The 22,561-nt window shown below is 35.4% G+C and overlaps 1 protein-coding gene across 7 annotated transcripts in view; it reads right to left on the bottom strand.

Moving 5' to 3' along the window:
- The window catches only part of NOL4 (nucleolar protein 4), a 383,989-nt gene that overhangs the window by 13,920 nt on the left and 347,508 nt on the right, over positions 1 to 22,561 (bottom strand). For all 7 annotated transcript variants that reach the window (XM_011943710.1, XM_011943709.1, XM_011943712.1 and 4 more), the window contains one exon: positions 13,427 to 13,607. In XM_011943710.1, the coding sequence (XP_011799100.1) occupies positions 13,427 to 13,607 (181 nt within the window). The remainder of the gene's footprint in view (positions 1 to 13,426; positions 13,608 to 22,561) is intronic.

Raw genomic sequence — 22,561 nt, 5'->3', positions numbered from 1 at the left:
TGATCCGCCCGTCTCGGCCTCCCAAAGTGCTGGGATTACAGGCTTGAGCCACCGCGCCCGGCCTAATTTACATCTTTAAAGAGTCTTCAAATATTTCTGGAAATAGATTGAATAAACACAAATGTACAGATAAATTTTACAACTGACAGTAAAAAATTGCCACCTATTGATTTTCTGTTCCCTTAAAACTGAAATAAAATAAATTTGTAAAATAATAAAACTGTGTAGTATTTCCTCAGGGCATTTTGGAGGTTCTCATTTTATCATGTCCCTTGCTTACCACAATTCATACTAATCCCTAGAAATTCCTGGGAAGTTAAGATTGTAACATGTGTGTGTGTAAACACATACACACACACAATTTCATATATATGATCAGGACTCACTGCAGTCTTGACCTTCAGGACTCGAGTGATCCTCCCACCTCAGCCTCCCGAGTATCTGGGACTACAGGCCATGCTACTACACCTGGGCACCTGGGTTTTTTTTTTTTTTTTTTTTTCCAGAGATGGGGATTTGCTATGTTGCCCAGGCTGGTCTTGAACATCTAGGCTCAAGCAAGCCACCTGCTTCAGTCTCCCAAAGTGCTAGGATTATAGGTGTGAGCCACTGAGCCCAGCCTGATTCAAATGTTAATCTCATACAGACACACCTCACAGACATATCTAGAAAAATGGTTGGTCATTTGTTGGGCATCTTATAGCCCAGTCAAGTTGACACATAAAGTTAACCATCACATTTATATACTCTATTTAGGAGAATTCCCTTATAATATCCCAAAGGGAAGCTATTCTAAATCACATTCAATATTTTGAGATAATTACTAAGACATGTTCACTATAACATAGGTGCCTGTTATAACAATACAAGATTTAATAGGAGTTGTGTTTTGTTCTGTATGCTTAATGGTCATATGAAATATTTTAAATCCCTATGTTTCACACACACGCGCACATGCATTTATCCCAGAGTGATTAAATTTGGTAGTTTATTCCACTCCTTTAAAAACAGGACAACAAAAATCTATAACAGAAACACTGATGCCTCATGAGGTAAGACACATGAATTAATGAAGAATTAGCTCCTCTGGAATTGAGATTACTAGTAATTAACAATGAAATTGATAGCTGACAAGGATACTATATTAATATTGTAAAAATCCAGTACAACCCTCAGTTTAGTCATTATTATATTTGAAAATATTATTTTAGTAAAAATTTCTTAAGGTGCTGTGAAATAATTTGTCTCACTGTTTTAAAGTACAACATTAAAAAAATGGTCCTCTTTTTGGCAATTTGCTTCTTCCTATCACTATCAATAATCTTACAAATATGTAGGTACCTATGATATGTCATCTGTATTCACATATTTTAAATCCCTCAAATTTTACTGTAAGTAGATAATAATTATAAAAATCTTATAGCACATAAGATATTTATATAGAATACTATAAATATAAGTTCATATTTATAAGTTATATATTTATAGGACAAAGTACACCTGAAATGATTTAAGTTTGATCCATTTGTTTTTAAACTTCTCAGAGACTGTTCTGTTTTACTTTTTGTCAAACGAGACTGAGCAAATTTTAATCAACTTACATATTAAGAGGATGTGTAAGTGTTTTATAGACATGTACTTTTAATATTTGTTGCTTTGGAAGTGGGGATGAAATTGGGGTGGGTAGATCCTGCTACCTCTAGAGTATCCTTTTTGCTCTTAGAGTCTAATAATTTAAGTTAAGGAAGAGAAAAACAGGCTCTAACTTTATAAAAGAATAAATGATGGAAGTCTAGCAAATAGTAGACTATAAGTTGAATCACTAAACTAAACCAAAGGTCAGCAAGCATGGATATTCTGCATATCAAAAAAAAATCACATTTAATCTACAATCATCCAAAACTACAAACATAAGATTTTTTTTTTATGTTATGAAACTGTGACTCATATGAAATATAGAGTATTTACACTGAAATAGCTACTTTTTTAATACTATTAGTCAATAAGCCATGAAGGTAAAATTACAATTTTAAGGAATAGAAAATTTTAAGAATCTGTACTTAGATGTAGACCACGTGTGTCTGCTTTCTCTTAGTGATTTCTTATCAAATATTTACATTGCTTCGTCAAACAACCAGAGGTTTAAAAATAAGGCACAATCATTTTCATGAACCTAGACAGCATATTTTCTTGTATATGATGAAAGGCAGGGTTGATGGACTTCCATTAACGTTAATGCCTGTCTCCTCATTTCTCATGTTTGTTATTCAGTTGCTTAGAAAGCAAATTAGTATTTTATTCAAATTTATTTTTAATTAGCATAAATTGTATGTATTTATCATGAACAACATGAGGTTTTGAAGTACACATACATCGTGGAATGGTTAAATCTAGCTAATTAACAAAAGCATTACCTCACCTAGTTATAATTTTGTAGTGAGAACATTTTACATCTACTCACTTAGCAGTTTTCAAAAAGGGCATTATATTAAGTGAAATAAACCAGAAACAGAAAGACAGATGCTGTATGATCTCATTCATATGTGGAATCCAAAGAATTTGCTCACATAGTGGAGAGTGGAATGGTGGTTGCCAGAGGCTGGGGTGAGTAGGGAATACTGGGAGGATGTTGGCAAAAGAGTGTAAGTTTACAGTTAGATTAGAGGAATAAGTTCAAGAAATCTACTGTACGGCATAGTTAATGCTGATATATTATATTCCTGAAAAAAAAAATAGTATTTTACAAGAAACACAAGAAATCATGGGAGCAGACCATAGTCGGACAGAGTGGTGTATCGAGAATGGCTTTTAAAGGATGTAAACATGGAGAGCTGAGTATATTATAAACGTACAAAAGTTATGTCTGATTTGAAAAAACACAATGAAAATAAACATAGTATGACCTCCTTTACAATTATGGATAAACTATGCTCATAAATATGCTTTCAGGAATAAAATGTAAAAGAAATTATTCTTGTAATATTGTTCCAAAGAACACAAAAGACGTAACAACATATATCACCAGAAATAGGCACCAACAAAAAAAAAATCCTAAATTCAGAAGACTGTACAAGCTACTTTTAGATCCATTCAGAACACACAGAGGATTATATTTCCCAATGGATTTAAATTATAAGAAGTAATTTGTTTCTCTCTGTGTCCATTTAGATAGTGGCCAGAATGTTCGTCAATCACACACTTAATTTTGTAATCAGTTTTAATTCTGAATTTTAGTGAGTGGACCAAATAACAACTCAGGAGGCAGAACTTGCACTGTGTGGACCCACATTTAATGTATCTACTTCCACTAGTTCTAGCAATTGTTCGTGGATGAAAAAAGCGTTTTCAGAAAAAGCCTTTTTCAGTGAGTTGAGCCAAATGACATTTAAAAATTAACTTGTGCCTTGAAATCACAAAAGAAGATGTTAGCATAATAATTGTCATCGTGCTCAAAGGTTGAAAATTTTATGAAGAGGGGAAAACGAAAACACATTTAGCATGACTACACTATTGGAATGATTCAAGTAGACAGACCCAAGCTCTTTAGTGGAGGTAGGCAAATGCAAACACGCTTGGTTCCTATTTCTGGACGGTCCATCAGTACCCGAGCCCAAGAAAGGGTAATGTGGACAATGGCTAGCTCAATGTCCATATAAAGAGTGAGATTTCTGACTTCCTGGAAAAGCAGAACATTCTGAGTTCCCAGGAGAACCCCTTCCTAAGTGGCAGAGGGCTGGTGAGACCAGTGATATTTAACTGGTTTGTTCAGATAGCTCCCCAGAGGATGTGTCAAAGTTCAAAGGAGGCTGTTTAAAGAAAACAACCCAAGTCAACCATAATGAGCCCATGTCACCTGGAAAGACCCTCAACAGTTTACTAGCAGACTCAAGAAGGAAGGTCCCAGGATACTTTTCATTCCTTCCCTTCAGTGAGTCGGCACAAAAAAAATTCCCAAGAGGCTCTTAAGAGTATGTAAAGATCCATTTTACGGTACAGTTAGAGAACAGGCTTTTAGGAAGCTGCTGCCAGAAAAGCCTGATCAATGCTGAACTATAAAACCAATTACAAGTGCTGGATAGTTCAGGGAACACACAGGGTCACTCGCCTCCCTTTTCAGAGCCTTTCTTGGAGGCTTTCTGCCCTGCAGTAAACCAGTGAAAGATGTGAGGGCTCAGCCAGATAAACTGAAAGATGCTTAATTATATTTGAAGATAATTTTTCACATAATTTTACTTTCAATTTTTCAGCAAATGATTAACATAATTTTAAATCATTAAAATTTACAAATAAGCATCATCTCTCTGAATCTATGTATCTCAATATATATCTGTATAAATAATTCACAATCTCAATCAAATTATAGGTCATTATCATACTATTTGTGGGAAACCTGGAAACAAAGAATGAGCTCAGTGTCAAAAATGTGGTCACATTTAAAATAGCTTGAGTTTAAGCTTGCTTTCCTTAAACATCATGCAGTTTCAAATTCTGTCACAATCAAATTCTTTTAAAATTTGTTTTGTTTCTAGTTTTTAAATAATCCCAGCTTATGTCTAAGTAGTTTTGAATGCCTACATTATAACTCACACTGGGATTAGTTCTTCTCAGAACCTTAACATGACTGGATGGTATTTAAAAGCAGGCAGATTGAACTAAAAGCATTACTATTTAAGAATCAGCATTAAGTTTCTATAAGGTTGTTCATTGATCCCATTTATCTCATTGAGGAGTGAATGATATATGACAAATTATTAAATACAAAGAACCTGACGGAATAAACACAGAAAAGGTATTCTGCAATGACAAAATGACCCAAAGGCCAATACAATAATGTGAATAAGGTGAGAAGAGTTGAGTTTGGAATCAGCCCTGTCCACCTGAAACTTCTGTGATGAATGGGAATGTTTCTCTGTGTTGTTACATCAGTAGCCTCGCACTGTTTTGGCTGTTGAAAACTTGAAATGGATCCCGGTGGAGGAACTAAATTTTGAATTTTGTTTAATTTTAATTTCAATAGCCACATATGGATAATGGCTATAATGTTAGATGGCAGAGGCCTAAATAAAATTATATTTTAAAGAAAGAAAACAATCAAAACATGGATACAAATTAATAGAGTTTAAAATAGGAAAATAAGTCAGGTCATCAAGGAAACACAGATGGGAGAGATTGAGCAAGCTGCACACTGGTGGAAAAAAAATACTAAATATAACACACTGTTTCTTTTATAAACAAAGTTTCACTGTGTGCTGCAGAATGTGCTTTGACAACTCACTCAGGTTTCACTGGACCTCCTTGGAGATAAAATAACTGCATAATTCCCATTATGTTTACTTCAATTAGATCACAGAGTCACTTTTCTTCACATAATATGTTACCACCACGCAGATCTTCCAATTGTGTAAAGGTCATACAAATTCATCATAAGGGATTGCTTAGCTTCCGTGAATTACTTTTAGGCTATACTCTATAAAATTATTATCTACAAAGTTTTACATAATAGACTATGTGTTTTTCACACAACAGAAACATCCAGCTGGTCTCCTGGAGCAGGATGACAATGGTTCCCTCCCCACACATCTGCACTACATCTTTGCTTATGGTTAGTGAGCCAGAACAAGTTATTGAGAATGTAAGCTAAAGGAGAAAAGCACACTTTCCTATGACCCTGCTTAGTTATGGTAAACATGTCTTTCCTGAACTAGGGGTTTAAGCTAAATAGATTTCGAAGCAGAATTTAGGTATTTCAAGATATTTCTCTGAAATGTTGGATATGAAACATTTCCCTTCTTCCAATATTGTGCTCTTCAGGGTATTAGGAGAAAAAGAGAACAAACTTTAAGAAGACATTCTTAACTCCAAGTGATTATCTCCATGGTCAATTGGATTTAGTCAAGATCCCTTAAGAGGCATAATATTTTATTGAAGCAATTTCTTTCACTCAGTCATTCATGTATCCATTTATTATTTATTGAACACTCATATAAGGCAGTTACCTACTAACACTTGGTGGTAAGACAGTTTTAAAAATGTCACCTTGCCTGCCCTTGTGCATAGTCTACAGTCTAGAAAGGAGCACATAACAGACAGGTTAAATAATATGAGATATAGTTAGAATATCATGGGAACATATTGGAGGAAAATTTAGCCAGAAAATTAGCGAGGCAAACAGAAAAGGTATCATAGGGAACATAATAGCTGATATGAGGCAGGTGCAAGGGAGGGTATCTCTGCATGAGATAACCCCAGAGACAGGTAATAGTATGCATGAGGATGAAGAATTCATTCTATCAAATCAAATACTAGATTTATCTGAATGTCTAGATCATGGTAGAGAACTGGATATAAAATCTGAAATTCAGAGGAAAGATTGGGGTCATTATGCACATTTGGGAGTATTTTCTAGTCAAAATTGTAAGTGCTATGAGTTCTATCTTGGTCATTGTGCAGAACATGAGGATTAAAGGGAAAAGTATAGGATGTTGAGAGAATCCCAGCATGAAGGGGCATGAATAGAAAAGAAATTCTAGAAAGGCAGCAAGAGAAAAATTATCTGAGAAGCACAATATACCATGAGAATGAATGTATTTCAAGAATTTATGTATTTCAAGATATTTCTCTAAAATGTTTGATATGAAACATTTCCCTTCTTCCAATATTGTGCTCCTTAGGGTATTAAGAGAAAAAGAGGACACACTTTAAGAAGACATCCTTAACTCCTACTGACTATTCCCATACTCATTTGGATACAGTCAAGATCCTCTTGGGTGGACATTTCAACGTTCTAATCAATAGATTCAGATATGCTTAAGAAATCGAGTCAAATAAAGAGCAAAAATCCATCTTTTGTTTAGCAATAAGTGAAGTCACTATAAACTTAGCCAGACCAGTTTCAGCAAAATGGTGGGGAGAAGCTGGTTGTAGTGGAATGAAAAGTATAAGGGAGGTAAGAAGTAAAGGCAGTGAATGAATACAAATGCTCCTTTGAACATTTCAGATGAAAAAATATGTTTCAGAATGCTGGTTTCTGGCACTATCAACACACACAGTCAGTCACACCACTGTAAACCAGTTCTAGTGTGATGGTGAATCTTATGGCCAAGTTTCCTTAGGCTCATAATTAAAGGACCTGAGCCAAGGAATCATGAAAGCCACAACCCCAAATATTAATGAAGAGCAAGGAACCTAATGAATGTAAAGAGCTGGGAAAACTAGAGATTGCTATACAAATGTTAGTGATCATGGTCATTATTACTACAATTTGGTCTTGATAGATTTTGGTCTGTATATCAGCCCAGTTTATAATAGAGTTGAAAAGTCTCCCCCCATGGAGTTTGCAGAGCGGAAACATCAGTAGTTAACTTATGCATTATGCATACAATTTAGACTCAAGAGATCCAATGAATAACTGCGGTGAACTACAATTGCCCTCTTTAGACAGCTCAATGTGAACTTCCTGATAGAAAGAAAGCAGTCCAAAGTCCTATGTAAATGGTGTGATAATAACAGGAGGATTGGCTGCTTGCTTGCTTCTCATTTCAGTTGGATAATTTGAATAAATTCTTTATACAGATTGTAACTGCTGTCATTTTGATAATACTCCAACTTGAAAATTTGGATTGTTGGGTGCAGCCCCTTGCCAGCTCCAAACAAATGGAGGTTGGCTAATGATGGATTTGAAGGGCACCCTGGCATCATTGGTAGACAGAATATTTCCTTGCTATGAAGTCTCCAATCGGGCAAGATTTTCTATTGCTGTTAAATAGGAGTTTATAAAACTCTAAAACTGCTGTAGACCCATAAACTGACGAGTGAACTGGAGCCTTCTTCTTTCACCCATAGAATCCCCAAGTTCAGTTTAATCAATCTCCTTGCCTTCAATCGTTTTGATTTATCTAAGATTAATCCTTCCCTCCTGCCATCCAAGGTACATAATTATCTCTGTAGCCTTTTTCCTTTTGACATCATTCTATTTTTTTCTAAAAGATTCACTTATTAAGCAAATATTATTGAGCACTTACTATATGTCTGACCTTACTTAGAGGGATATAACAGTGAACAAGATGAAGTTTCTGCTTTCAAGGAATGCATATCTATAATGGGAAATTGTCTTGAAAATATATCTCTCAATTCAATTAGATAAGTATTAGAATAAAGATGCATGCAGGGGAATGATCAATCTTCCAAAGAGCGGAAGGATGATGAGGTAGAATAGGGAAGTGTTTAATCAGAGTCCTAAAGGATTTTGATATATAGACAATAAGAGGAAGAATATATCTCTTTTTGTTTTCTTGATGTCATTGATTCTGCCTTATCCAACTTTGCTTCTCTTAAAGTTACAAAGATTTGAACATGAGAACTCCAAAATATTTAAATCAAATTCAAATGCTGCTAAGGTATCCTCTTGTATTCTTCTACCTACATATTTGTCTTGAACATGATATAATCTGCATGGATGGTGTTATTTTAATTACGTTTGTTTTAAAGGTTCTAGAAACATCATTTTTCCCTTCAATCTTTGCACTCCTAATTCTACTGCCAACCTGCATCATACTTCACAACTTCTCCAGTGAGTGACTTGAATTCTGATTATTTTCATCTATTTTATAAATTAAATCATATGTAAGGTTATAATTCTACTTGATCTCTTAGAAGTTACTGCTCCCTTCCACATATTTCAGATCTCTACAAATCCTAAAATCAAGAATTCTCAAACTGAGATTAACTGAGATTAACAAGAATTCTCAAACTGAGCTCCCTTCCATATATTTCAGATCTCTCAAATCCTAAAATCTAGAATTCTCAAACTGAGATTAACTGGAGTTGTCATCCATCAGCTATGATGCTGGCATCTAACATAATGCTAATCTTCAGTTATGTCCTTTTTAGCTCTCAAGATTTATGCATAAGTATGTAGTTTCTTTCTCCAGAGCTCCATAACTGTTACAGGGAATGACTATTTTGATGTCTTAAAGATGAAGAAATGATAGATATGATAATGCCATTTTAAAAAGTCAGACCATTTGGAATTCCCAGAATTTATGAAGAAAGTACCCAAATAAAGGACATTGTGGGCCCTATCAATCTAGCTGCCTTTCTGTGATTAAAACAAGCAAAAACTAAACAAACAAAAGTAAAAGAGCAGGAGACAATATCATTGTTACAGGTAGTATACATTTTGTGGGTGAAGAATACAAAACTGGTATTTAGAGCTGCTTTATAACAAGGGAAACATCACTTCTCTTGCTACCATTATATTGCTAGAATCCTTCCTCAAATGTACACTAGACAAATTCTCTTTGGTTTGAGACTAAAGCTGTTGTTTGCCCAGATTAGTGTTTTGATCTTTGTTGCTGTTATTGCTGTTGCTTATTTAAATTCAGCTACACTCAGACCAAAGTCATTGCTAAAAGACATTCACATCATTTTTACTTTTCTGCATGCCATACTGATTAATCTGTTACTTTTGTTTCATTTGAAGTGTACACAGACAGCCTGAAGTGTTTGATGTTATTGGTTGCTGTGTCCTTAAGATATCATTATCTCATCATATAAGAACCAAAGCAGGAAGATTGCTTGAGCCCAGGAGTTCGAGACCAGCTTGGGCAGCATAGTGAGATCCTGTCTCAAAAAATAATTTAAAAAATCAAATTAAAAATTAGGCAGGTGTGGCAGTGAGCACTTGTAGTCCCAGCTACTCAGGAGACTGAGGTGGAAGCACTGCAGTTGCACCCCAGCCTAGGTGACAGAGGGAGACCTTGCCTTAAAAAAAAAGAGAGCCAATGCATGTATTAACTAAACAACCCCAAAATCATTATACATGACCTTGAGCAAGTCACAGCCCTGAAATTTCCAGCCCTGTTTCTTTCTTTGTGGTCTTTACACAATGAAGTGGTTGCTGTCAAATGATTTCTCATGTCCCTTTAGCCTCTGTCATTTTATGATAGGAAAGTTTTGGGGGAGAAACATACAGAAAAAGTAGACCTCAACATAGTACCACAGCATCAATATTCAAACTGTGCATTTATAAAACATGCTTTTCTAAACACTTATATGGCTGCATACCTGAGATTTATACCAAATTTCCTATGTGGCTTTTGGGCAACACTGAAAATATAATTGAGGAATGGATATCAATGCTGTGTGATTGTATGTGTGTGTGTGTGTGTGTGTGTGTGTGTGCTGTCATACATGCTTCAGAGGATAAATTGAGGATACTGTGAGAGTGTATATCTATACCTCATCTAGACTTGGAGTTTTGGATTTAAAGAAAGGGCGTGCAATGAATGAGGAGAGAGTAGGGGAGAAGCAGATGAAAGAAAACTTCAGGTGGGTAGACCTTGAAGCTGGAAGAGCTGGCTCACATTCTTTCCCTAAGAACAATGAAAACCCATAGAAAGTTTTAGATGGTGAAGTGATGTGATCAGATTTGCCTTTTTTAAAAAATTATTTTGGTTCCTCTATGGAGAATTGGTTGAAGGTCAGGAAGGACTTAGGGAGCCCTGCTCACTGACAATGCATAACAAAACTTTCTTTGGATTTACTATCAATTTTTACCCAGGATATTGGTAGCTGCCCCAAAGTGCTCTCTGTTCTTCTCAAAAAACTCTTTCAAAGTGTTCTCACTTGTGTATTATCCTTTTCCTTATTTGTATACGTTATCTTTCTTACCACCGGTAGCTCTCTGCCTTTAATGACAAAACAATGCTTTCCTCTGGCTTACTAAGTGAAATAAAAGTGCAAAGTGGGTCATGAAACGTTTGTAGTCCTATAGTACCATGTGCTTAGAAAAGTTCCATGCTTAGGTTAATACTCTACTGTCAATGCCTTAAATTCTTAAGTTTTAAACAAGAGGCTTGATATTTTCATTTTGCATGGAGCCCCCAGAATTATTTAGCTATGTATGAAACATACTTCCAGCATTGTAAACTAAGTGATTTCCTAGAGTATAAGCTCAGACTAATAATGCAATTTCTCCCAAAATATAAGCTCACCCAGCCTGATTAAAAATTTTAAATTCAAGTTGGATGTGGTTTCCAAGCATTTCCAGAAAAAAAGATATATTTTGTGTTTTTTAAAAAACAAACAAAAAAACATCATAAATTCCAACTGGTACTACCAATCCAGATACAAGATCATGGAGTTTTTGCTTAAATGTACTGATTTTACATCTGTGTCTACTTTGACCCCTGCTGAAAATGCTAGCTTTCACTGACACCCACATAACTGGCAATTTGCTTTTAACCACAATACATAGATAACAGTCCCCAAATAATAATATGATTACTGAAAAATACTTTAAGGTTTAATCACTGGCTTCAATCTTATGGAGTCAAATTATGATTTTTAGAATCACTTGGACAAGTTCCTCTATGTGAGGCTATGCCAACAACTCTTTAAACAATTGAAGTTTATTTGCATCATTTTTCTTTTAATTTGAAGAATTTTAAAAAACAGTTTAATAATTACATAAATGTATATTGTTCCAAAGTTAAATATATAAAACAAAGTGTAAAAACCAAACATATTAGGAATATTCTAGCTTTTATTCCTGCCCCTTATACTATTCTCTCCCCACTCCCACATCTACATAAACTTTTTTAAAAAAGTTATAGTTTATGCATCGAATTGTATAAATCCTTATTCCATGAATGTTGGCATTCTATAAGTACTTTTCACTACCTGAAGATCACTATATAATAGTATATAAAGGTATTTCCTGTATGGGCATGGTGGCTCACACCTGTAAACCCAGCAGTTTGGGAGGCCAAGGTGGGCAGATCACTTCAGCTCGGAGTTCAAGACCAGCCTGGGCAACATGGTAAAAACTTTGTCTCCGCTAAAAAAAAATAAAAATAAATTAGCCCAGCATGGTGGTAGGCACCTGTAGTCCCATCTACTCTGCAGGCGGAGATGGGAGGATCACTTGAGCCTGGGAGGCAGAGGTAGCAGTGAGCCAAGGGCACATCACTGCACTCCAGCCTGGGCAACAGAGTGAAACTCTGTCCTAAAAATAGAAAAGATAGTTCCTATTACTATTTATACTCTTTTGTTTGGATGAGCTATAATTTAATCAGTCAGCCATATATTGCTGGGCACTTTTATTGGCAACCATTTTCCTTTGCATTTATAAGTAACAGTGCAATAAATAGCCTTGAACATGTCTCTTTCTGTAACTTTGTCAGTGTGTCTTTGAAACAGATTCCTAAGAGAGAGATTGCTGGGTCAAATGGTAAATGTGTATTCAATTTTTTCCATTAATATATACTGTCAGATTCCACTCTAACTTTTTGCATTGAGCAAGGCATGATAGTACCTTTTTAACCACAGCCTTGTTAAAAAAAATTCTGTTAAGCATTTGGATTTTTGCTAAACTGATGGGTAGAAACTGCATTTCTCTTATTAGGAGTGACTGAGGTTGAACAACTTTATAAATATTTAAAGAACATTTGCATTGCCTTTCTGTGAATTGTGTGTTTATTTTCTAGCATTTTAATCATATGATTTTGGGTATAGTTTTTCCTTTATTTTTAGAAGACCTTCATATATTGACCTGCTAACTCTTTGTGGTAGAGTTAGCTAATACATTTTCCAGTTATCTTTTTACTTTTTTATGGTGTTTTGTCATGCAAAAGGGGTCTCTGTGTGTGTGTGTGTGTGTCTGTGTGTCTGTGTGTGTTTGTAATGAAACTTTCCTCCTGGATTTAAAGTATAGTTAGGAAAGTTTTTCTTGCTACCCAATTATGGGAACAGTATCCATGTATTTTTTTCCTCATACATGCATGGCTTTATATTATACAGTTAAATTGCTGACTCCTTTTGACTTCAACCTGGTATATAAGTTCAGAAAATTCCTAAAAATTTACCAACCAAGAGTCAGTACAGGCTGGCTCCAGTACAACACTGCTGATAGAGCATGCCATTGACATTGACAAACTGTCTTCTGGAGACCCATGCATCCTTTCCATGTGTTGTTTCATTTTGTATGTTCTTAGTTATGACTGTGTATGTTTCATGAAGTTGGAAAAGTTCCTGGTGCCTCAAATTTTCCAAGTCAAAAGCCTCTTTGAACATGGAAAGAATATGCATTACAGCATAGGTGGCAGAATCAATCACTATTTAGAAAAAAAAGCTTTTGCTATTTCTCTAGTTGAGATTTTTTTTTTTAGTATAAACAGCAATCATTCAATTGTATGAAGTGCTGCCACTTTCAGAGTCAGCAACAGAAGCGGGACAGACAGTAGAGAGACAATCATTATGTATTAAATGGCCTTGTTTTTATTAATAGCAGATTGGCACTGATTATTCTTATCACAGTCTATCCATTTTCTTCTCTCAAGTTTAAAAAATTTACCACCACCTCTCCTCACCGAAGAAAACAAACAAACAAACAAACACATAAACACTATCTATGATAAATACTCACCACTACTGGAAGCATCATTCAGATTTAGCAGACCTCCTCCGAGCCCTCTGTAACTATGGTAACTATAGGTCCCATTTCCGTTGATGTACAGCACATCCTGTGAGCCTGGAACAGCTGATGTTGAGTAAGTGGCCTGGGTCACCTCTGGTTTACACTGTTTGTCAGCTGGAGCAGACTCATCCTGCAAGGACAGACAGCATTCCATTATTTATCACCTCATTGTGCTATTTCACCTTGAACAGGACTACTTTGTTGTTATCTAAATATCTGCATTGAATAAGAAAAAATATATAGTGAATGTTAAGTAAGCACAGATGCACATTTTTCACATCTTTGCTAAAAACTAAAACAAGGAAAGCAAAATAACAATGTGGGCAGATTGGAGATGCAACAGTTGACAGTTTTCAACTGAATATAAAATGACATGAAGAAAGTTACTCACAATAACCAAGAGGTGGAAGCAGCCTAAACATCTATTGACAAATAAATGAATAAAGAAAATATGGTACATACATACAATAGAATACTATACAGTTTCAAAATGAAAGACTACAGCATGGATGAACTTAAGGACATTGTGCTAAGTGACATAACCACAAAAAAACCAAATATTGCATGATGCCACTTATGAGGTATCAGAAGTAATCAAAGACAAAGAAATATAAAGTAGAATGAGCATTTTCAGCACTTGGGGAGGAGCTATTGCAGAGTCTTCTACAGGTACAGAGTTTCCGTCATGAAGGGATGGAGGTGGAGTAGTTCTGGGCACTACTGCACAGCCATGTGCATTGGCTGACAATATTGTACTGCACACTTGGAAATTGTTGGAAGGATAAATTTTATGTTAAAGTTGTTTAAAATAACTTCCTAGGCTTTAAAATTTAAATGAAGAGATATCACAATGGAAAATAAATATTGAATAAAAGTTGGGTTCTTGAAATCTGTTTTGCAGCCTTTTATCTTCCTTTCTCTCCTTCTCTGTCATCTCTCTCTTCTTTTGTGTATGTGTGTGTGTCTTTCTCTTTTTATCATTTTTATGTTTACAGAAAAATTTGAGTGCCGACTCTAAGCTGATACCATTACATGCATTACAACAGACTGACAAGGACGTGCATTCATCCAAACCTTTCAGTTTTTTATTTGTTTGCTCATTTTTAAGCTACGCTAGTGTTCACAAAATTTTCTTCAGTCCTTCTAATCATGTCAAATTGTGAGGAAATAAAATGTTCAAATTGCAATAAACTGTATATACTTTCAATAGCAACACAGATTGAATTCCCCTTCAGCTGTGAGTTTATAAGACTTAAAATATATACATATATGAATTCACTTTCCTTCTGCATTCCTCTTTTTTTTTTTTTAACTTTTTGTTAGGAAGTAAAAAATTAATAGGAAAGAATTTTAAAAAGATTTCTGGTGAGTTCTTAGGAGAGGTTTTTGGCACAATCAGAAGTATTTTGGAGCTCTCAAATGTTGAGTATGTGGTTAATGGAACAAGTAACTTTTAAATACATTTTTTTGTGGCTCCAAAGGGATGAAAATGAGGAAATATGAAATTAGTTTGTTCTATGGAAACAGCAGTACTGTTATATTGAGAATACTATGATCATTTATATTGTGAATTATCGCCATGACTATCAGCATAACACAGTTATGGTTTTGCTCTTGTTCATCGAATTGAATCCACTATAACTGACCCATTATACTCAGCTGCACACGTGAGACACATAATCTATAGGCTTTCAAATGTTTTCATGTATAGTAAGACTATAAAACAAACAGCAAAATATCTCAAAGTAAATTGAAGTAAAAATAAGAAAAAAAAGAAAATTGAAAGGAAAACATAGGACAATATATTAAAAACTTGAATGTAGACATACATTTATTTTCCAAGCATTACTTTTAAAAAACTCATTCCTCTGAGATATATTTAGTGCAAACATTAATTGGCCGAAATTGGTGTATGAACTAGAATGTCTAATTGTAATTTAAACTCTTGTCATTTAAATCATAGAAATCCTAATACCCCTCAAGCACAGGCAACAAAAGCAAAAATGGACAAATAGGATCACATCAAGTTAAAACCTTCTGCACAGCAAAGGATACAGTCAACAAAGTGAAGTGGCAACCCACAGAATGGGAGAAAATGTCTGCAAACTACCCATCTGTCCAGGGCTTAATAACCAGAATATATAAAGAGCTCAAACAACTCTAGGGAAGAAATCTAATAATCTAATTTAAAAATGAGCAAAAGATTTGAATAGACATTTCTGAAAAGAAGAAATACAGATGGAAAACAGGCATAGGAAAAGGTGCTCCACCAACATGGCACATGTATACATAGGTAACAAACCTGCACGTTGTGCACATGTACATTAGAACATAAAGTATAATAATAAAAAAAAGAAAAGGTGCTCAGCATCATTGATGAACAGACAAATATAAATCAAAACTACAGTGAGATAACATATTACCTCACTTAAAATGACTTATATCCAGAAGACAGGCAATAATAAATGCTGGCAAGGGTGTGGGGAAAAGGGAACCCTTGTATACTGTTGGTGGGAATGTAAATTAGTACAACCAATATGAAGAACAGTTTGGAGGTTCCTCAAAAATCTAAAAATTGCACTACCATCTGATCCAGCAATCATACTGTGGGCTATCTATCCAAAAGAAAGAAAATCAATATATCAAAGATGTATCTGCGCTCCTATGTTTGTTGCAACACTATTTACAATAGCTAAGATTTGGAAGCAACCTCTGTCCATCAACAGATGAATGAATACAGAAAATGTGGTACATATACACAATGGATTGCTATTTGGCCATAAAAGAGAATGAGATTCAGTCATTTGCAACAACATGGATGAAACTGGAGATAATTATCTTCAGTGATAAACCAGACAGAGAAAGACAAACATTGCATATTCTCACTTATTTGTGGAACCTAAAAATCAAAACAGTTGAACTTATGGACATAGAGAGTAGAAGTATAATTACCAGAGGCTAGGAAGGGTAGTGAGGGGATGGTGAGATGGGAGGTGGGGATGGTTAATGGGTAAAAACAAAAATTGGAAGAATAAATGGCTGAATGTGGTGGCTCACGCCTGTAATCCTGGCACTTTGGGAGGCCAAGGCGGGTGGATCACCTGAGGTCAGGAGTTCGAGACCATCCTGGCCAACATGGGAAAACCCTCGTCTCTACTAAAACTACAAAAATTAGCCGGGTGTGGTGGTGGGCCCCTATAATCCCAGCTACTCAGGAGGCTGAGGCAGGAGAATCACTTGAACCTAGGAGGCAGAGGTTGCAGTAAGCCAAGATCATGCCACTGCACTTCAGCCTGGGTGACAGAGTGAGACTCCATCTCAATAAACAAACAAACAAACAAACAAATAAATAAATAACTATTAACTATTACTTGATAGTGCAACAGGGTGACTATAGTCAATAATAACTTAGTTTTACACTTTAAAATAACTCAAAGAGTGTAACTGAATTGTTTGTGACTCAAAGTATAAATGCTTGAGGCGATGGTTATCCCATTCTCCACAATATGCTTATTTCACATTGCATGCCTGTACCAAAATGTATTATGTACCTCATCTATCTATCTATCTATCTATCTGTCTATCTATCTATCTATCTATCTCTACTATGTACCCACAAAAGTTAGAAATGAAAAAGATTTAAAAAATAAATAAATCACAGAAATCTCTGGAAGAGTAAACTACTCTAGAATAGCATAATCCTAAAAGAAAATATCTTAAAGAAGGAAACTTGAATCACATTTTGTTGGTATTACTTTGGATTTGGTAGTCAGAAAATTGCAGATTATTATTATATTTTATTTCTGAAAGTTATTCTTTGCTGTTAGAAAGTAGCAAAGAAGGTGAGGTTTTTTTGTTTTAATTATACTTTAAGTTCTAGGGTACATGTGCACAAGGTGCAGGTTTGTTACATAGGAATACATGTGCCATGTTGGTTTGCTGCACCCATCAACTCCTCATTTACATTAGGTATTTCTCCTAATGCTATCCCTCCCCCAGCCCCCCATGCACCAACAGGCGCTGGTGTGTGATGTTCCCTGCCCTGTGTCCATGTGTTCCCATTGTTCAACTCCCACCTATGAGTGAGAACATGTGGTGTTTGGTTTTCTGTGCTTGTGATAGTTTGCTTAGAATGATGGTTTCTGGCTTCATCCATGTCCCTGCAAAAGACATAAACTCATTCTTTTTTGTGCCTGCATAGTATTCCATGGTATATATGTGCCACATTTTCTTAATCCAGTCTATCACTGATGGACATTTGGGTTAGTTCCAAGTCTTTGCTATTGTGAATAGTGCTGCAATAAACATGCGTGTGCATGTGTCTTTATAGTAGCATGATTTATAATGCTTTGGGTATATACCCAGTAATGGGATTGCTGGGTCAAATGGTATTTCTAGTTCTAGATCCTTGAGGAGTTGCTGCACTGTCTTCCATGATGGTTGAACTAATTTGCACTCCCCAAAACAGTGTAAAAGAGTTCCTATTTATCCATATCCTCTCCAGCATCTGCTGTTTCCTGACTTGTTAATGATTGCCATTCTAACTGGTGTGAGAAGATATCTCATTGTGGTTTTGATTTGCATTTCTCTGATGGCCAGTGATGGATGATGAGCATTTTTTCATATGTTTGTTAGCTACATAAATGTCTTCTTTTGAGAAGTGTCTGTTCATATCCTTCACCCACTTTTTGATGGAGTTGTTTTTTTCTTGTAAATTTGTTTAAGTTCTTTGTAGATTCTGGATATTAGCCCTTTATCAGATGGGTAGATTGGAAAGATTTTCACCCCATTCTGTAGGTTGCCTGTTCACTCTGATTATAGTTTCTTTTGCTGTGCAAAAGCTCTTTAGTTTCATTAGATGCCATTTGTCTATTTTGGTTTTTGCTGCCATTGCTTTTGGCATTTTAGTCATGAAGTTTTGCCCATGCCTATGTCCTCAGTGGTATTGTCTAGGTTTTCTTGTAGGGTTTTTACAGTGTTAGGTCTTACATTTAAGTCTTTAATCTATCTTAAGTTAATTTTTGTATACGGTGTAAGGAAGGGATCCAGTTTCAGCTTTCTACATGTGGCTAGACAGTTTTCCCAGCACCATTTATTAAATAGGGAATACTTTCCCCATTGCTTGTTTTTGTCAGGTTTGTCAAAGATCAGATGGTTGTAAATGTGTGGTGTTATTTCTGAGGCCTCTGCTCTGTTTCATTGGTCTATATATCTGTTTTGGTATCAGTACTATGCTGTTTTGGTTACTGTAGCCTTGTAGTATAGTTTGAAGCCAGGCCTGATGCCTCTAGCTTTATTCTTTTTGTTTAGGATTGTCTTGGCTAAATACCCACAAGACAAAGCAGGAAAGATCGAAAATCGACACCCTAACATCACAATTAAAAGAGCTAGCGAAGCCAGAGCAAACAAATTCAAAAACTAGCAGAAGGCAAGAAATAACTAAGATCAGAGCAGAACTGAAGGAGATAGAGACACAAAAAACCTTCAAAAAATCAATCAATCCAGGAGCTGGTTTTTTGAAAAGATCAACAAAATTGATAGACTGCTAGCAAGACTAATAAAGAAGAGGGAAGAATCAAATAGATGCAATAGAAAATGATAAAGGGTATATCACCACTGATCCCACAGAAATACAAACTATCATCAGAGAATACTATAAACAACTCTATGCAAATAAACTTGAAAATCTAGACGAAATGGATAAATTCCAGGACACATACACCCTCCCAAGACTAAACCAGGAAGAAGTTGAATCTCTGAATAGACCAATAAGGGGTTCTGAAGTTGAGGTAGTAATTAATAGCCTACCAAACAAAAAAAGTCCAGGACCAGACGGATTCACAGCTGAATTCTATCAGAGGTACAAAGAGGAGCTGGTACCATTCCTTCTGAAACTATTTCAATCAATAGAAAAAGAGGGAAACCTCCCCAACTTATTTTATGAGGTTAGCATCATCTGATACCAAAGCCTGGTAGAGACACATCAAAAAAAGAGAATCTTAGGCCAATATCCCTGATGAACATCAATGTGAAAATCCTCAATAAAATACTGGCAGACTGAATCCAGCAGCACATCAAAAAGCTTATCCATCACAATCAAGTCAGCTTCATCCCTAGGATGCAAGGCTGGTTCAAAATATGCATATCAATCAATGTAATCCATCACATAAACAAATCCAACAATATAAACCACATGATTATCTCAATAGATGCAGAAAAGGCCTTCGAAAAAATTCAACAGCCCTTCATGCTAAAAACTCTCAATAAACTAGGTATTAATGGAATGTATCTCAAAATAATAAGAGATATTTATGACAAACCCACAGCCAATGTCATACTGAATGGGCAAAAACTGAAAGCATTTCCTTTGAAAATCAGCACAAGACAAGGATGCCCTCTCACCACTCCTATTCAACATAGTTTTGGAAGTTCTGGCCAGGGCAATCAGGCAAAATAAAGAAATAAAGGGTATTAAATTAAGAAAAGAGGAAATCAAATTGTCTCTGTTTGCAGATGACATGATTGTATATTTAGAAAACCCCATGGTCTCAACCCCAAATCTCCTTAAGCTGATAAGCAACTTCAGCAAAGTCTCAGGATACAAAACCAATGTGCAAAAATCACAAGCATTCCTATACACCAATAATATACAAACAGCCAAATCATGAGTGAACTCACATTCACAATTACTACAAAGAGAATAAAATACCTAGGAATCCAACTTACAAGGGATGTGAAGGACCTCTTCAAGGAGAACTACAACAAACCACTACTCAATGAAATAAAAGAGGACACAAACAAATGGAAGAACATTCCATGCTCATGAATAGGAAGAATCAATATCGTGAAAATGACCATACTGCCCGAGGTAATTTACAGATTCAATGCTATCCCTCCATCAAGTTACCAATGACTTTCTTCACAGAATTGGGAAAAAAAACTACTTTAAAGTTCATATGAAACCAAAAAAAGGGTAAGTTTTATAGTGTGGTTTTCTATAAAAAATGGTATTGAGCCAGCATCGAATTTACAGCTGATGAGAACTTTTTAAAACACATATTTCTATTTGACATATAGGCAAACAATATATGTTTCCTTTTGTACTTATGATGAACTTTTATATTATAGATAGTAAGGGAGTTTAACTTATTAGACATTAAAAATGATATTTCAAGAAATCTGTTGTTGCTGGAAGTGTGTGTGCTAATAAGCAGGTTAGAGGTAAATGATCACATTATTATAGTGCTACTGCAAACAAGAATTACTAATAAAGAAATAGTGGTAGAGAAACATGGGTATCATTAGGGTCTGGAACCCAATGGCATGTTACGATGACAGAGTGGGTGGGTGGAAAGTGGTCAAATCAAAAATTACTACACCTCACACACTATCCATCAAACTTTCATAAAGGTACAATGAAAAATCTCCCATCTTGGAGAGCTAACCTTTCTGTCTGGAGAAAGAAATTTATATAATATAATATATATATATGATATGATTACATATATATTCCTCCATACTATAATAGGCATGTCATATTCGGGTTAAGCTTATTAAATGAGTAAATCTTGCCAAAAGATTAAGAGATGAACCTGTGATGTTCACATGGATTAATTTTTCTCATGCATACGACTACTTCCTGTAAGCAGTTGATTTCAAGCTGATGTCCATGGAATTATAAGGCTTCTGGGGGAAATGACTCAGTGTCTTCCTGAGTTTATGGGTGAAGGCATATAAATATGTTTTTATGTCCTCTTTAACCAGACTAGCAGCTCTGCTTTATTCTATTTTACACTTATAAAATCGCCACACATAAAGCATTATGAAAACTACCAAGGTGCAAAGTATTCTTTCTGCGAATACTTGTAGCTATGGAAACTCTGAAAGAAGACACAATCTTCTATACTTCAAGGCAATTTTGGGGTCCTTGGGAAAGGGTGGCCTCAAACAGTCCCACCATTCCTGTAGTGGAAATAACTTGGGCAACATAAATCTTGAGTTTCTGGTTTTGGAAAAATGGTGCCTCTTCTGAAAAATACAAGTCGACTTCTTTGTATTTGGAAAATAACAATGAAATGCACTTGCAGAAGAGTTTCTTATTGATAAGTAAAAAGGAGAAAGGGAGAAGGCATCATTGCCACAGTATTTTCTCTTTGATCTTTTGTATGGTAGAATTAATTCAAACTATGAGATATATTTTTTAAAAATTCCCTTCTTTCATTATTAACTGGTATTCCAAACCACAGTAACTGCACTAAGTAGGCAGATAATTTATTCCATTAATAATCAACACTGGCCTTGTAGGGATTCATTTATATTCAGACATGGATTTGCATTATTAGTGTTTTTGGCAGTCCACAATATGTTGAGAAATACAATAAATGAAACTCCCCAAAAAATCTGGTCCATAGTGACTTTTGGGCAAAAGTTTAATATAAAGTTAATTCATATTTTTATCTTGAATGATTATTATTGCTGTTTTTAAAGAAAGGTTTATAATGACATAAAAATTAAATATCCCTGGAGCCATATTTTCCACTTGAAGCAAAATTTAATAATCGCTAGTTCCAGGGCCAGTTGCAGTTGCTCATGCCTGTAATCCCAATGCTTGGGAGGCTGAGGTGGAAGATCACTTGAAGCCAGGAGTTTGAGACTGCCTTTGGCAACAAAACAAGACCCTGTCTCTGCAAAAAATTTAAAAAGTTGGTTGTTAATGGTGGAATGTGCCTGTAGTCCTAGCTACTCAGGAGGCTGAGGTGGGAGGATCATTTGGGTCCAAGAGTCTGATACTACAGTGAGCTATGATTGTGGTACTGCATTCTATTTTGGGTGCCAGAGTGAGACCATGTCTCTAAAAGTAAATAAATAATAAATAAATAAATGAAATAATCATCATTATGAGTTCCCAAAGTTCTCACAGCTGACAGCTTGCCTCCTGGGTTACCACGAAGATTGTTTTCACAAGAAGATAATATTATAATGCTACAAGGCTTCACATCCAGGCAATGAAATATATTTTTTTCACCACAAGGTAATTTTTCTTCTTCTTTCCTCTCCTCCTCCTCCTCCTCCTCCTTCTTTCTT

This window comes from Colobus angolensis, unplaced genomic scaffold, assembly GCF_000951035.1.
Source record: "Colobus angolensis palliatus isolate OR3802 unplaced genomic scaffold, Cang.pa_1.0 Scaffold220, whole genome shotgun sequence".
In the NCBI taxonomy this organism is placed as follows: Eukaryota; Metazoa; Chordata; class Mammalia; order Primates; family Cercopithecidae; genus Colobus; species Colobus angolensis.
The sequence above is the reverse complement of the archived record's forward strand: the minus strand, read 5'-3'. Positions and strand labels throughout refer to the sequence as shown.